Below are 17,894 nucleotides of genomic sequence, written 5' to 3' on the forward strand. Positions count from 1 at the left end.
TTGGCACACCAACTCATCATGTCAATACGCAGTGATGGCCTTGCTTGGTCTTCACTGGCTGCAGATGATCATGTTACATTGTTCAACTCTTTCACTGCTGCCCATGTGCAAATTTAGCTATCAGCTTACTGCCAGCCATTTTAACAAAACTAGCCAATTTTGCATCATGATATGTATACAAATTTTTCAATTTCAAACTCTATCTACAACAGTTTTTTGTCATATATTTTATTTTTCTAACATATTAACGAATAGTGTTATGCTAAAAAATCAATGTATCTGTACTTTGCGCATTGCTAAAGCTATGTGAAGCCACAATCGCTGCGAAGCTAAAACGATCCGCCACAATGTTCCTTACACTTACAAACCTATCATTTTCATCACCATCAAAGTCAATGGTGCTACTTTAATTATCTGTGTAATCACAAAAATCTAAATCTGAATTGGCTATAATGCCATCAGCATAAGTAATTACCTGTTTTCTAACTGGGAATATACTTACAAAACTTACACAAAAAATGTACGTTTTCAAGTTAGAAATTCCCAAACAAAAATTTAAAATTGCTTTGTTACTTTTGGCTAATTTTATATAAATCTTCGAAAAACACTATCAATACTAATATCAATATCGAAAGTCCTAAAGATTGTTAGTTATGTTGTCAACGAATAATAGATTAACTTACTACGCAATTGCTGGGAATGTCGCAAAAATGTCTCTATGGCAGTCGACCATAGAAAACACATAAATGCATCTACGGCAGAAAAAAGGTTAACACACCAGTGTTGCGAAAAATTTAGCACACTAAGGAGTGGTCAACGTGTGACTGTCATCATAGTACGTCGTGCAATTAATTTCTTAATATTTCAATCCATGCTAACTATGCCGAGCAAAAAAAGAAAGTGGTTGGAAGAATCTGCACAATATGGACTCGCATGTATCACAGAATGGGATGGGAGTCAGTGCCCTGTCTGCACGGTTTGCACAGCCAAGTTGAGCAACCCTAGCCTTGCACTGGCAAAACTAAAAAAACATTTCCTGAAGCAGCATAGAGACGAGGAATACAAGAACACAACGCTTGCTGAATTCAAGCTGAATAGAGCCATATTTGATGATAAGGCCACTCTGCCTGCTTTTGGATTTGTACCCATTAACAAACCGATCGTCACAGCATTGTATAAAATTGCGTACTTGATTGCAAAGCAAGGCAAGCTACACACCATTGATGAAACACTTGTAAAACCAGCGGTGTTAAAGATGTTGAATGTGATACTCGAAACAACGGCCGAATCTAAATTAAACAGCCGAAGCTTAATTATCCTCAATTCCTCTTTCAAACGACATCATCAGCGACAGAGTAGAGAGCATGAGTAAAGACATTTTGGCTCAAGATCTGATTTTAAGCTAATCTAAGCCAGCTTGCCATTTTGGTGCGCTATTTGAAAGATGGCATGATAAAGCAAGAGTTTTTATTTTGTAAGCCTCTTACAGCAACAACTAAGGCAGCCGATGGAAAGAAATTTGCGGATGACTTCTTCAGAGACAATAATCTTGCGTGGGATATAGTTTCTGCAGTTTGTACTGATGGAGCTCCAGACATGCTGGAAAAAAATCTGTTTTTTGCACGCTAGTATAAGCTGAAGCAACACACATCATTGTTACTATCATTATGCACAGGCCTGCGTTGGCAACAAAAACCTTGCTTCCAAAAATGACAGAAGTATTAAAAACTGTAGTGGAATGTGTGAACTATGTGCAAAGTAGTACTCTGAGGCACCGCATCTTCAGTGAGCTATGTAAAGAAATGGGAGGTAAATTTTAAGTTCTTCTGTATCAGCCTAATGTTCGGTGGTTATCCTGGGAACAGGTGCTAAATCTTGTTTTTACCTTGCGTGAGGAATTAGCCATGCTTTTGCATGAGCACCAACATTGCCATGCAGATTGCTTCAAAAACTCTGAGTTCATTTTCATTTTAGCGTACACGGCTGATATATTTGCAGCAATATATTATTATTAATCACCTTAATAAGCAAATGCAGGATGGTAGAATCAACATCATGGAAGCAGAAGAAAACTTGAAACTTTTAAAAAAAGCTACCGTTGTGGAAACGACGAATAGAGAACAAGAACTTTGCAAACATTTTCTGAACAGCTGTGTAAGTAAGATTGAAAATGTGTCTGGAATGGGCGACATTTGTGTACTTATAGAACTGGAGCAAGCAATTTCCACACACTTAGAAGAGCTTGCAAAGTCTCTTGACGGATACTTCCCTACACGAGAGTCCTATCCAGCATGGGTGAGACGTCCGTTCACATTTGCTGTTAAGACAGCAGAAGTCAATGATGAATACCTCAATGAAATCATTGAAATTCAGCAGAGCCAGGTTCAACAGCAACTTTTCAGAACAACAACGCTTTCAACATTTTGGTGTCGAAAAATAGAAAAGTATCCAGTTATTGCCAAGAAAGTCGTGGAGTTTTTTATACCATTTGTTACAACATATTTTTGCAAGCAATCCTTTTCGAGGATGCTGGATATAAAAACCAATAAAAAGGAGCAAACTTTGCTGTGAAAATGACATGAGATTGGCACTTCCCAAGGTGAAGCCACGCATATCTTAACTGGTCTTTTAAAGGCAACAACAGGAGTCACAATAATTTGCAGACCTGTATGTAATTTGTTGTGAATTCATACACTATGTTAGTTTTGTTCTTTGAACAAGGTGGTGTTCATGCACGGTTCATTTTCTGCACCAGTAGAAAAACCTGTACATCTTGAATTTAAAAATAAATCGTATTTTATTTTACACTAAGGTGAAGTTCGGTTGCATTGTGAATTGAGTGGCAGATCCATGAAGTGCTGCCCAGCGACCCGAAGGAATAAAGTGGGATAATAAAGTAGGGTTCGGTAAACTGGCCATTGCATATAAAACTTGTGAAGTTCGGTAGCTCCAACAAGGTTGAGAACCACAGAGCTAGTTTATACGTATATGCATGTAGAACTTTTGATGTTTTTCTTTAGTCTGTTTGTCTGTTTCTCATTTGTCTGTCCGGATATAGTGATAAAGTTTTAGCTTTGAAAAATTACCTTCATAATGGATATAAACTCGTGACACTCAAATTACAAGTCTACTAAAAAGTATGGATAGTCACAAGGCTAATCCTTTCTTATTGCACCAATCGCCTTTTACTATATATTGCGTAACCTTTTTTGCAATTGCACACATTAAAATACTCATTAATACAGTGTGCCCTTGAGTAACAATGCTCCTGTTATGAGAATTTTTTGCCTTTTGATATGGAACATAATGCTTTTTTGTCCTCATTATACAACAAATAACTTTTTTTCACTTTTTTTGGCCATAAAATACACTAGAAATTCTCTTCTCATACAGCCCACAACCAAAGTGATACTGGAAAAAAGAAAGGGTACTGCTGGTTGAGCAATGCAATATTAGCAGTCAAATGGCACTGCAGTGCAATAGGATAACTACAATGGTAGCTGCAATGGTAGCTGTAATGCACTGGGTGTTATTACGTACAACAAACAGCAATAATGAAAAGAAAAGATTATATGTTTATATTTCTCCCCTGCAATAGGAGAAATGCATTATTAGAAGTAAAATGGCAAGCTGCTGTGTAATACACACAGTTTGAAAGTTGGTTGTGTTGAATGTAGAATGGTTTTGATAGCGATCTGTAATAAAGCGAGCATCATCATTCACACGTTGGGAAGTTTTCTGCAAACTGGAGCAAAATAAAAAAATGTTCTCATCATAAAGGGGCATTGTAGTTTGACCCTAGCTTGTACATAAGATGTAAAGAATTTTGGCTAATGTTTTAAATAATGTAATGAAACCTTCGGTAATTGGACAAAAAAACATTGGCTGATATACTGTGTACCACAATTTCGTACCTGTAAATCGGTCTACGCCTCAAACGGTCTACGCTTATTACAGAAACTTTTGTATAAACAAACTCGAATGATTATTCTTATAATTAAATCTTATAATAATTTTATAAAATCAAATAGTTATTCTTATAATTAAATATTTTTGCAAGATATTAAAAACGGAAAGATATTAGAAACCTTTGACAATTGGACAATGCCATAGACTGGTGAAATGTGCACGTTTTTATCATGAAATGCGCACGACTTAATGGTTCTGCTCTCGGTCGCACAGTTTTATCGGCGTTTCGTTGGCTGGTCTTAATTTTGATTAAAAAAAGCTTGTCAGGTTTTAATGGCAGTTTTAGGCCAAATTAATCTGTCTACCTATGTATTATCCGATCAGATGGGTAAGGTTTAGGATATTGTCTACAAATTTCAAAGACTTGGTAACATATTTAAATAGGTTTATATGCATTTTGTATCGTTATTATACTTAAATGACTCTATTGAAAAATGGTTAAATTTTTTGATGAGATTTCGGTACAAGGGTTTGTGTTATATGCCTGTCTTGAAGAGAAGAGCTCTCAGTGAAATGTACTGCACATGATACATTGTAATTTAGTAGTACACTACACTTTCTTGCAGATCATAACCATTAGATAGACTAAAATTACTGAAGCAACTATAGTTACTAAAGCTAACATATTATTTTGCTACCAATTTGTAATATTTACAGTACATATATGAAAATCTGATGATTTTTACCAGGGGTATTAGCATTAGATAATTGTGACCCAGGCAGTCAGAATGTGCAATCGTGCTAAAACCACATTTTTGAGTTATTTAAAGTTTTAAAATCAGCAAATTCTGAGGATTTTAATGCATTTCAAATTTTTAAATCGGGTTATTTATGCTTAGGTTATGCTAGATTTAGTAGAGAAGGTTTCGTGATGAAGTAAAACTGTTGTTTTGAGTTTAAGCAGGATAAAGTTGGTGATTCATGAACTGTAAATAATTGTATTTGTTTACAAATCAAAACGCCATAGCAACCAACCACTTAATCTCAAACTATTTTGATGAAACCTGGCATTTTCTACACTAAAACCCTGAAAAAACTGACCGTTGCCTTTTTATTCCAATTCGATAGACGGTTGACTTCCTAAAGGTCATGGTAAGGTTAACAATATATGTGGCTAAAAGCTCACCGTCCTGGAGATATTCATTAAAAGGGTATGCTTCAAACTGAGCACTTCTCATCAAGCTATATTGCTATGACTGCATCTAATGACAGTTCAACAACTTAACAAAGAGTTGGAAGTGTATTCAGAATGGTCCACCTATACAGAAGGTCGTGGTAAAGTCAACGAAAAGTGACTACAGAGGGCATCAGGATGCGGAAATATCAACCCAACTCATCAAGTGACCATTCAATCTAGAGCTCTTTTTATGTAGTTTAACACTCACACAGTGTAGCACGAGTAAGCTGCAGAGATTTATTGCAGCGCATTGGAGGGGATTGTTTGTTATGCTAGCGGCAATTTGTCCCAACACAACCATATCCAATGTTTCCTTCGGTAATCATTGATACACAGTTCTAATGAGACTTAATTGTTCAGATGACATAAAACTAGCGCATAATTCTCTACATTTGCACCCACTTATTAGTTTGATGTCAACAGCTAGAATGGGAATGTTATCAGCAGTGATTAGCTGATCGTTATTCTCTATAATTTGATTTAATTCATTGCATTATCGTTAGCAGCCACATATTGCGTAAGCAGCTGTATTTTTAAAGTTGCCCTATTATCACAATCTTCATCATCGCTTTCACTATGATCTGAGGCAGCTGACTCAGATTCTAAGTAGAAATACTCATCTAGCATCAACTAGCCGTAATTTTGCGATGGTTTTATTTTGTTCTAGCCTGAAGCATTAAAACAGGAAATGGCCACATACATGCGCGCACCCGCAGTTAGAGCCTATATCTATGATCTTGGGTTATGAAAAATTCCATAGCAACCATCGATATGGGTATAGTTAAATGGCAATTCTGGCTTTATAATTGGTCAGACACAAAAATAAACAAGACCATGTGAAAGAGCAGGATTGAATGCACTATACACCACTGTTTACTAAAATAGTGACGGTGAGTCATATTATAGCGTAAAGCACGCTTAGCGCGCTATTGTGAACAATGCAATTACCGCACGATTGTACATTCTGACGGCCAGGGTCACAATTACTATGGCTTTCTTTACCACTTTATACAACATTTTCATCTTACGATGCCAACACTAAAACTAATTAAGATCATATAATTGTATCCCAAATAACGTTTCCTAGTGAAGTAAAATCAGGGCAACCCCCGAACCAGGCCTAGTAGGAGCTGAGGCTTGAATGTGGTAGCCTAGCCCCCCCCCCCCGTCAGTTTAACTATATTACTGGCACTACCAGCGTAAAAGCCGTTGGTACAGACTCGCTATCACACAGCCGATAGCAGACTGTGGATATTACAACGCAACCTCTAACAAGAGCCGGTAAGTCTGACTCTATATACTATAGCCGATAACAGACTATGTACATACCAACGCACATCCAGAAAAGAGCCGATAATACAGACTCTATATAGTACAGCTGATAGCAGACTGTATATATATACGAGCGCAACTCCAACAAGAGCCGATAATACAGACTCTATATACTATAGCCGAAAGCAGACTATGTATATACCAGCGCAACTCCAACAAGAGCCGATAATACAGACTCTATATACTATAGCCGGTAACAGACTATATATATACCAGCGCACATCCAGAAAAGAGCCGATAATACAGACTCTATATAGTACAGCCAATAGCAGACTGTATATATACCAGCCCAATTCCAACAAGAGCCAATAATACAGACTCTATATACTATAGCCGATAACAGACTATGTATATACCAGCGCACATCCAGAAAAGAGCCGATAATACAGACTCTATATAGTACAGCCGATAGCAGACTGTATATATACCAGCGCAACTCCAACAAGAGCCGATAATACAGACTCTATATACTATAGCCGATAACAGACTATGTATATACCAGCGCACATCCAGAAAAGAGCCGATCATACAGACTCTATATAGTACAGCCGATAGCAGACTGTATATATACCAGCGCAACTCCAACAAGAGCCGATAATACAGACTCTATATACTATAGCCGAAGACAGACTATGTATATACCAGCGCCACTATTAAGCCAAGCTGTCTACGATATAAAGAAGATGTGCTGTACTTGAATAATTTTATTACAATGTTGTAGTGTGTCACACCAAGCTAGCCAAATCCACTCTGCTCTTCAAATGCACAAGCAACTGTTTATATAAGCTAGCAGATCCAAACACAGCATTATCATTGGGGGATACAGACAGTTGAAATTTCTAGGTTAAAAAGGCAGCAAATTTTTACAAGAACAAATGCTATTTACAAGTAAATATAAGACATAAAAATTTGGCAACATTTTTGTAATGCCTTAGTTAATATAGAAAAAGAGTTAGTAATACAACAAACAATCAACAAATTTTCTTTCTCTACTTTTAGGCAATTTTCTGCTTGGGAGTCAAAGAAAGCGGCTGCCTTATAATCCATGTAGCGGGCGTAATCAAGCCTGTTTTCATCCTAGCGAGCGCTTTGGGCGCTGGTAACCGTTGGCTTACGTCACAATCTAAATGACTCGATTATATATATAAGCCCAGGTTAATTACTGTTAGGCACCATCCAACATGGCACTCAATTGTAAGCATTGCGACTTCTCCACTGACAAGCCACGCGCACTCCGCCGGCATGAACGCATGCATGTACACAGGTGTGCTCTGTGTGACTGTTATTTCGACCAGCGAGAGAAGTTAGCTGCACACAAAGACTCCTTCCACCGGAGGTCTGTCGGCACTCAAACCGAAGGGAGGGAGAGCTGGGCTCCGCGCCCCCACAAACGGCGACCTGAGCCTCGCCCAGTGCAAGCCTACCGACCTCACTCCAGGGAGTCCAAGAGACCCAGATGGCGACCGTCACGGGACCAGACTCCTACACCTCGCCGCTCTGTGGAGTCCGTGGTGACTCGCCCCAAAATGCCACCTCCGGAGGCTTCCCCGTGCTTCAGTGACACGGATCCTCTAGGGCTGCTGGACTCGCCAGTGCACATAGCACTATAACCTGTGCTCACACCCCTCTGGCCTTTTTCAGGGCCACCACTATCTGATAACGAGTTGTTCTTACGCTTTAGTGGTGGAAAGTCTTGTTCGTAATTTTCTTGCCAATTTACTACATCACCCCCTTCTATTTTTGTATTCTGTCCCAGAATGAACTGATTTGGTGTCTCTGTCTGTAATTGGTTGAGCCAGTAGCTTCCAAGGTGCGAAGGTTTTTGAGTTTGCCTCTTAGACCGTCTGGTATGACCTTGAGAGCAAACTCCGTCAACCAAGATTGGAGCTGGGTTCCCCTCAGGTGCTGTTGGAGAATGGCAGCTGGGGTAATCCTTTTCTATTGAGTTCACATCTAAATCTAAATTTTCAGACTCTTCCAAATACAGTTTGATTCGCCCTTCATGTTGTACTGTCAACTTCCCATTTCGCAGCATTTCATAAGTTTGATAAGGGAGCGATTTGGTGATACGGTACAGACCTACATATTTCGGCTTGAGCTTTGTTCCTTTTCCTCCTGAGTAAAATGATTTGAGCCAAAATCGATCCCCCTTCTTAAAGGTTGAAGGTTCATCCCTGTTGGTTGTGCGCATCATCAACTGCTGTTGCCGCAGTCGTTGACCTGCCTCTTGTAGGTTAGTTTGTAGCTGAGTGGCATATTCCACTTCAGTAAGCGTTTCTGATGTTATACCTCCGCGTACCAGTGTTTCAGGCAATGTAGTTTCCCTTCCGAACATCATGTAATTTGCCGTTTCTTTAGTGATGCGATGTGGGGACGCCCGGACTGCCCTCATGATTTGTGGCAGTAACTCGTCCCATTCTCGGTGCTCCGTACCACAGAGGAGCGCTCGTAGTGAATTCCCCAACGTACGATTCAGCCTTTCGACCACAGAATTTCCTTGTGGATGGTATGGGGTGGTTCGGGTTTTCTTGTTTCCCCACAGCTTGCAACATTCGGCAAACACATGCGACTCGAATTGACTTCCCTGATCGCTATGTATGACTTCCGGTACGCCAAAGTAGGAAAACACTCTCTTGTCCAATGTTTTGGCAACTGTTTCTGCCTTGCCATCTGGAATGGGAATGGCGTCATACCACCTTGTAAAATGATCTGCCAAAACTAATATTTGAGTGTTTCCTTGGGTTGTTTCTGGGAATGGTCCGCACAGGTCGACAGCCACCACCTGCCAAGGTCTTCCTGCGTAAAGATGATTTTCCTTTGAGCTGTTTTTATGTGTAATTTGCTTTGCTTGTTGACATTCTTGGCAATGGGCAACAGATCGCCGCACATCCCCTGTCATTCCTGGCCAGTACCAAAGTAGTTTTAACTGTTCCAACGTTTTATTAAAGCCGAAGTGAGCCTGTCGGTGAACAGCTTGAATGGCACTCTTACACAGCTCATATGGACAAATAGCTAGGCGTCTACGCTGTCCTTTTGTTGGAAGCGTGATACACAGTACCCCATTTGAATTCAACTGCAATAGCTTTTGCATATCAGCCAGACGCTTGGTGACCCAACTGGCCTGTTGTGTTTCTGGTTCGATTCCCTTAACAATCGCATGGTAAACAGGTCCAATGTCTGCATCGGCCTGCTGTTGTCTAGCTAAATCAACTAGTTGGACCGAGTGGATGTGTTGTTCGACCCCGTGGGAACTCATGTGGCTGCACTGCTGACAATCTGTGCAGGACTGCCGGCTGAGCCCATCTGCATTATTATGTTTCAAACCCTTCCGGTGACTCAGCTCAAAATCATATTCTGATAAGGCCTCAATCCAACGTGCGAGCTGTCCGACAGGTGTAGGGTTGCGCAGCAGCCAAGTCAAGGAGGCATGATCGGTACGTATCAAGAACTTTCGCCCATACTACTGGGGGCGGAAATGTTTGACAGCTTTCACAATGGCTAGCAACTCCTTTCGGGTGACACAGTAGTTCGCTTCCTCAGGCTGGAACATCTTTGAATAGTACGCAATTACTTGTTCCTTGTCATCTTTTATTTGGGACAAAACCGCACCAGTACCCACTTGACTGGCATCGGTATCCAAGATGAAGGTTTTAGAATAGTCGGGATATGCCAGTATGGGTGACTGTGTCAAGCGTTCTTTCAATGCATCAAAAGAAGTCTGACAGGCTTCTGTCCAGACAAAGGGTGTGTGCTTTGAGCTTAATTGGCTGAGCGGTCGGGATAACTCTGTATAATTGGCGATAAAGTTTCGGTAATACCTGCAGGTCCCTAAGAAAGCTCTCACATCTCTCTTGTGTCTGGGGGGAGGCCAATCCCTTACACATTGAACTTTGTCATCATCGGTTTCCACCCCTCTATATACTATAGCCGATAACAGACTATGTACATACCAGCGCACATCCAGAAAAGAGCCGATAATACAGACTCTATATAGTACAGCCGATAGCAGACTGTATATATACGAGCGCAACTCCAACAAGAGCCGATAATACAGACTCTATATACTATAGCCGAAAGCAGACTATGTATATACCAGCGCAACTCCAACAAGAGCCGATAATACAGACTCTATATACTATAGCCGGTAACAGACTATATATATACTAGCGCACCTCCAGAAAAGAGCCGATAATACAGACTCTATATAGTACAGTCGATAGCAGACTGTATATATACCAGCGCAACTCCAACAAGAGCCGATAATACAGACTCTATATACTATAGCTGAAGACCGACTATGTATATACCAGCGTCACTATTAAGCCAAGCTGTCTACGATATAAAGAAGATGTGCTGTACTTGAATAATTTTATTACAATGTTGTAGTGTGTCACACCAAGCTAGCCAAATCCACTCTGCTCTTCAAATGCACAAGCAACTGTTTATATAAGCTAGCAGATCCAAACACAGCATATCATTGGGGGATACAGACAGTTGAAATTTCTAGGTCAAAAAGGCAGCAAATTTTTCCAAGAACAAATGCTATTTACAAGTAAATATAAGACATAAAAATTTGGCAACATTTTTGTAATGCCTTATTTAATATAGAAAAAGAGTTAGTAATACAACAAACAATCAACAAATTTTCTTTCTCTACTTTTAGACAAGTTTCTGCTTGGGAGTCAAAGAAAGCGGTTGCCTTATAATCCATGTAGCGGGCGTAATCAAGCCTGTTTTCATCCTAGCGAGCGCTTTGGGCGCTGGTAACCGTTGGCTTACGTCACAATCTAAATGATTCGATTATATATATAAGCTCAGGTTAATTACTGTTAGGCACCATCACACATGGCACTCAATTGTAAGCATTGCGACTTCTCCACTGACAAGCCACGCGCACTCCGCCGGCATGAACGCATGCATGTACACAGGTGTGCTCTGTGTGACTGTTATTTCGACCAGCGGGAGAAGTTAGCTGCACACAAAGACTCCTTCCACCGGAGGTCTGTCGGCACTCAAACCGAAGGGAGGGAGAGCTGGGCTCCGCGCCTCCACAAACGGCGACCTGAGCCTCGCCCAGTGCAAGCCTACCGACCTCACTCCAGGGAGTCCAAGAGACCCAGATGGCGACCGTCACGGGACCAGCCTCCTACACCTCGCCGCTCTGTGGAGTCCGTGGTGACTCGCCCCAAAATGCCACCTCCGGAGGCTTCCCCGTGCTTCAGTGACACGGATCCTCTAGGGCTGCTGGACTCGCCAGTGCACATAGCACTATAACCTGTGCTCACACCCCTCTGGCCCTTTTCAGGGCCACCACTATCTGATAACGAGTTGTTCTTACGCTTTAGTGGCGGAAAGTCTTGTTCGTAATTTTCTTGCCAATTTACTACATCAGTAATCAGAAGCGACTTTATTTAGCAATTATGTGCTTATTACTTCAAATGTATGTTTAAACACCTTTACCGTTGCTTTATTTTTTCTGTTAATTCATTTGAATTAATTTTTTTCTGGAATAAAATTTGAAATTTGAATGGTAAATATTGTTATATTTCACACAAAAATTAAATTTTGTGTGCAAAAACCATTTTTTATTACCCAAGCAATACCGGGCACTCAGCTGGTTCATGTATAAAATTAGCTTGATATTTTAACTGATTGAAATTTCAAAGGCTCAGTGTCATAGCACATTGCCATTTGTTATGCAACAATACAACACTTACAACCATTCATCTTACACACACACACACACACACACACACACATAAAAAGTTATTTTTACCACTTTTTAATGCATAATGCGAATAATGCACAGCCATTAGTACAATAATGTTCATTGTAGCAACTGCAAAAACCGTTGTGAAGGATTTTCCCTAATACCTACGTATTACTACACCTTCAAGAACTCACAGGCTATAGTTTAAATGCTGTCAGATTAATATTAACCCTAATATTTAAATAGGCCTAGATAGCTACACTAAACTGTGATGAACAGTGTTAGCATAGCCACATAACCCAGAAAGGATGACTTTCGGGTTATTGATATTGCCCACAGCTACACTAAACTGTGATGAACAGTACTAGTGTAGCCCCATAACCCCGAAAGGATGACTTTCGTGTTATAACTGCCACTTCAATAACGTAGTCCTATGTAATTGAGACAATCAATTGACATAGGATAATCAACTTGACATAGTGATATGATGACTATGGAAAGTTGTACAAACTCAAACAATATCTGAGATAATCAGATATTGATAGACCAACGCTGTTCGGTGATAAGCCGTTACAGCCTAGAATAGCATGCGACTAAAATCTCTTATCCACAATCTAGATTGATAGATATAACAACAAGCTTAATTTCACAGGTTATAATTCTTTTTATTTACTAATTCAGACTAAGACATACCTTGAATATAGAATAAGGCTTAGAATATATTCAGATAAGAGCAGGAAAAAGACTGAGTAAAAATAAGGTAAGACATTATTTTATACCTTCTAAACATAAATGGTAGACCATAAACTTAAAGTCTCTATTTACTTGGTCCAATCATTATCTTTTCACGTGTAGGCTATTTACTCTGTAGTTCCGGCATCAGCAGAAATACCAAGCTGACCACCATTCTTAGCAAACAACATGATTCATAATTTCGTAATTCAAGTCTACCGGTTGTTTGTCATGAAGAAGGCAAAATTCTCAGCCAAACAAAAATGGCCAACATATCGCAGATATTATATATAAATCCATTACACCGTTTGTCTAATTGCTAGCAAAGTAAAACCGATTCAGTTTGCCAATAAAAATAGTGATTAACAAAATTTTCAATCCATTTATAATGTGGTGACAACTTTTTAAAAATTTTAATTTTTTCTTTGAATTCACTGTTGTTTATTAATTTAAGTTGTATGGGACAGTATAATAGTTTTGAGTAAATGGGTTATTCATATATATTATGTTGCAGTATTTGTTTTATGCTACTAAAGTACTTTATATTTTGGGTAATGCATTATGTGACGCTAGAAGTTTCTGCAGTTTGTACATGTATGGTTCAAGGTTTAGGTTCAGGAACCCTTTAGGTTCAGGATGCTGTGTTGTGAATTTAGTATTTTGAGGTATACCAAATGATTGGGCAAAACTCTTTTTTTTGAACCTATAATTGATAGAGTACAGGGCATATTAACAATTATATATATTATGTATAATTTGTATATATTGCCAATTAATTACTAACAACGAAAACCTCTGACAGAAACCAAACTGCTGGTCGTTGCATGAAGAGAAGTACTGACAGATTTAACACCTCACATTCTCCTACATCTCACTTCATAGTGAAAGCCTGAGGCGCAAGTGCTGTTAGGTGTCAGTGTTGGAGAGGGCCAGGTGAGGTTTTCAATCTATTATTTGTAAAAAGGTGGAATGAGGTGAAAGTTAAATAAAAGAGAAAAGAGAGGAGGCATAAAGTTAGTTGTGTCAGAGATGTATAATAGATTGTGCTGTGAATGTGCCAGTGATGAAGTTTGGTTACCCAAAGCTGACTTTTGGCGAGCATGTTATTTTGGCCAACACGTGGTTTATGGGAGATATTTGTAGAAAAAATGAATTTGAGTTGAGAGAAGAGAATGTGAAAGTGAAAGTGGCAATAACTGACCCATTACAAAGAATAAAGCTAAACTAGTGCCGCTAGTGAAAGCTAATGAATACAATGGTAAGAAAGTGTTTACATGTGTAGAAATTGATTTTTATGGTGCAAATTTCAATTATGAAGAGGCTGCAGAGATATTGCAATAGGAAGTATTATTATAGTACAGAAATGAACATGTTCATAAAGAGACATTAATTTTTGACAGCTAGACAGGCAGTTGGTAAAAATGATTGAGAGTTTTTGGCAATAGGTTGAAACTTTGAGAAGGTAAGCAGAGGTTGCTAATAAAGTGGATAGAATAAGTTTTGCTTTAATTGTAACAGTTAACAGTTTTTGAAACAAAAAAGTGGGTACAGATTTTATGGAAGATGCAAAATTGACATGAAACATGTTAAAATAGGCATTTAGGGCTCATGAGGTGGCAAACAATTTGGACAGACTCATGAGACCAGAAAATAGTGGAGATGGCTTGAAAAGTTAGATTAACAAAGAAGTAGCAAAGGTGTATGTAATGGCTTAAATGTAATGGCTTAAATGTATTGATAAAGGATATGCTTTTGGAGGTAGATAGTCTCATAGGGAAGCCCTAGAGACAGTAGAAAATATTGTGCAGATAGTAGCAAAGCGTTAGATATTAGTAGGCATGAGGAAAAAATCGACAATATTGTAAAGAAAGGGACAGTAGAAAAAGGGATAGAGATAATACCAATGAAAGGTATATGTTTCTAGATATGGGCAAGTAGTAATTAGTGTAGTATAGATAGAGTCTGCTACAACTGCAAGTGTAGTAATAAAGAGATGAGGAGTTGTCTCGTGATAACATGCTTTTTATGTCATTTTCAGGTCTTTTATCTCGGGACTTTTGGGATGAAAATAAAGAGGTGAGTCACCTCAGAATTCAAGGTGATAGCAGCAGCCAAAATGTAGCCTTAACAGTAGTTATGAGAGATATGTCAGTTGAGACAACTACGTAGAGTGGTAACATAGACAACGGGAATAATATAGGAACACAGAAAACCATTTTGATAGAAGGGATAAGTGGAATAGAACTAGAGACTACAGTAAATACAGGTAAACAAATAAGAGTTTTAGCTGTGATAGAAGTGTTTGGTATAAGCAGTAAGACACAAATTGGTCTGAGGAGGGGTAAAAAGATGGTGGAAGCAGCAAAGATTCATTTTCTAAAAGCTGTAATGATTGTGAAGCAGTAGCAGGGGAAAATGAATTAAATTTTATAGCTCGAGGAATAAAAATGATAAAGATCAAAGACTAGTGTAAAAATTGTGCAGTGTTTGAAAGCCAATTGAGTGTCTGTTAAGTGTCTGTCCCATACTGGTACTGAGGTGCCAACAGTAGCTAAAAGAACAGTCAATGGGTTGAAATTTACAAGGTTAAAAAGCCATCAAGAGCTTTAGAAACTCCTGATTGTAGTGAATTGGATGCAATTTAAATGGCTAGTAGTTCAATTGGCAAATGAACCCAAGACTATGAAACAGAGGCTTATGTAGTAAAAGATCAAAGCTAAACTTCTTATGCATAACTGAGTTGCAGCAACAAAAATTATTGGCTGTCGTAAATTGTTGGCTGTTTTTATGCAAGAGCAAGTTTGAGCTTGTTAAGTGTTTAGAGGTATTTAACCCGTTAAGTCATTTTTGAGACCAAATACTGCTGGGTTAAATTGTTATATTTTTGATGATGTACCATTGCAAAATGACAAAAAAAACTGTGTAAAAACAATGATCTGAAAGACAAATGCTTTGCATTTACTCATTAAAACACCATTTGCCTTTTTTGATAAATTACAGCTTTCTTCACATTTTAAAATTCATGTTAAGGTAAACAAACACTTAAAACTGTAAGCCAAAAAATTAAGTGGCAAAAACACATATTTTATATGTGAAGCAAAATGTTTACAACATGGGCTAAGTGTACGTAAAAATGAACTATGTCCATATTAACAAGCACTCCTTCCAAACCAGAATCAACTTGTAATAGGTTGAACGGTACTACTTAGAAACATATTGCATTCCTTTTAAAACTGAATGCGTTATTAATAAACTAAAATGCCCTTTTTGAAAGTGAAACGCTCTACGTTTAAACAAATTTGGGCTACTTACGTACTAAAACGCGTGAAGTACAGACCAAGGTGCATTAGTTATATACTAGTACTATGCTATATTTCTTTATTAAAATACTAAAAAGCTCTACTTACAGCTAAAAAGCACTACACTGTCTACTACTGCACTCCACTACACTAAACTACTTACTGTCAAAAACTTGCTATTTAAAAGTTAATGTGCATTAGCTCTAAAATAAAGTACACTACTCGCATATGGATATTTCCTAAAACAGACTAAATGAACTAAAAACTCTACTACTCGACTTACAAGTTAGAAAGAACTATGGAATACTACGGCTAGCATTTTTCTAAACTTGTATGAGTAAAAACACTAGCATTGATAGTCCATCATACAAACATCCAAAAAGCTCAATATCTGGTAACCTATCATAGTTTATCGAGCTGCCTTACCCGGTAACCAATGATCTTTCCATTTGCATCTTGACTACTTGGCGGGCTCCATGAAACATACACACAACTACCATTAGTGGTTGGCTCTTCTACCCTCGGTCCAGTAACAGGCTCTGCATTAAAAAGAAAAACTAAATATAAATATAAAATATAAAAGGCAGACTAAACGTAATTAGGTATTAAATAAATTAGCAAATCATCCAAAATTGCAGTGAGGTAAAAATGTTCTGTTAATTAGAGCTGTTTTAACTTTTATCAAGTTCAGCTCTCGTTATTTTCTCATAATGTTGTAACAGATAATACAGATAAAGTGAGTCTTTACAAAATGTTTCATGAAAAATCAAAGAGATGAAATAAAATTATGTCATACTTGCTTCTCCTGTGATCACACTTATATTAGCGAGAGAAGAATTTCCAGCCCTGTTAGTTGCTTTCACCATGAATGTGTACGTTGTCATAGCTTTGAGTCCGCTGAAGATTGCACTACTTTGGTAGCTGCTGTCATTCACTTTATACATTAGCATTAAAGGTGACTCACAGTTTGGATTCACATTCTACAATGACATGTTTTACATAAAAAGGGCCAACTGAATATGTGGAATGGCAAAAGTTGTCATTTTAAGTATCAAGATAATATTCTGCCATATAGTTGAAAAGTTTTATACTCATCTGTTGTCATATGAAACATTCATGATACTAGCTTTTATATGAATAAATCAAATCTGAACTGCTTAATGATTTCTGTTTAAAATTTATTAGATAAATATAAACAATTCGCGGTACCAGATTCTAAAAATAAAAGATTAAAACTACCTCTATAGCAAGCTGAACCGTTCTTGTATTACTTGCTCTGTCGAATGTATCTTCATACATACGAGTAATGTTTTCAGGAAAAATTGGATCTAAAATAAAATTTTACATGCATGAGATATTTTCTAACACTGAAATATACTAGATTACAATGATAGCAACCAATATATGAATCGTACCTGTATTAACCTATCATACATACATATACCTGAATTAACCTATCATACATGTATATACCTGTATTAACATATCATACATGTATATACCTGTATTAACCTATCATACATGTATATACCTGTAATATCCTATTATACAGGTTCTCAAAATGAAGGGTGCGAAATGGCAAGAATAACAAGAATTGAATGTGCGCAAAAGCAAAACTAACTAAAATGAAGGTTGCATAATAAAATAAATGGTCAGAATGAAGTTGCACAATAAC

At 38.1% G+C, this 17,894-nt stretch overlaps 1 protein-coding gene across 1 annotated transcript in view; it reads right to left on the minus strand.

Moving 5' to 3' along the window:
- LOC137400442 (ephrin type-B receptor 3-like) overlaps positions 1-17,163 on the minus strand; it is a 29,872-nt gene extending 12,709 nt beyond the window's left edge. Inside the window, exons 1-2 of the mRNA XM_068086769.1 lie at positions 17,016-17,163; positions 16,646-16,758 (exon numbers count right to left, since the gene is read on the minus strand). Coding sequence (XP_067942870.1) covers positions 16,646-16,758; positions 17,016-17,163 — 261 coding nt within the window. The remainder of the gene's footprint in view (positions 1-16,645; positions 16,759-17,015) is intronic.
- Positions 17,164-17,894: the final 731 nt, after the last annotated feature.

Source organism: Watersipora subatra, chromosome 7 (assembly GCF_963576615.1).
Source record: "Watersipora subatra chromosome 7, tzWatSuba1.1, whole genome shotgun sequence".
Taxonomy (NCBI): Eukaryota; Metazoa; Bryozoa; class Gymnolaemata; order Cheilostomatida; family Watersiporidae; genus Watersipora; species Watersipora subatra.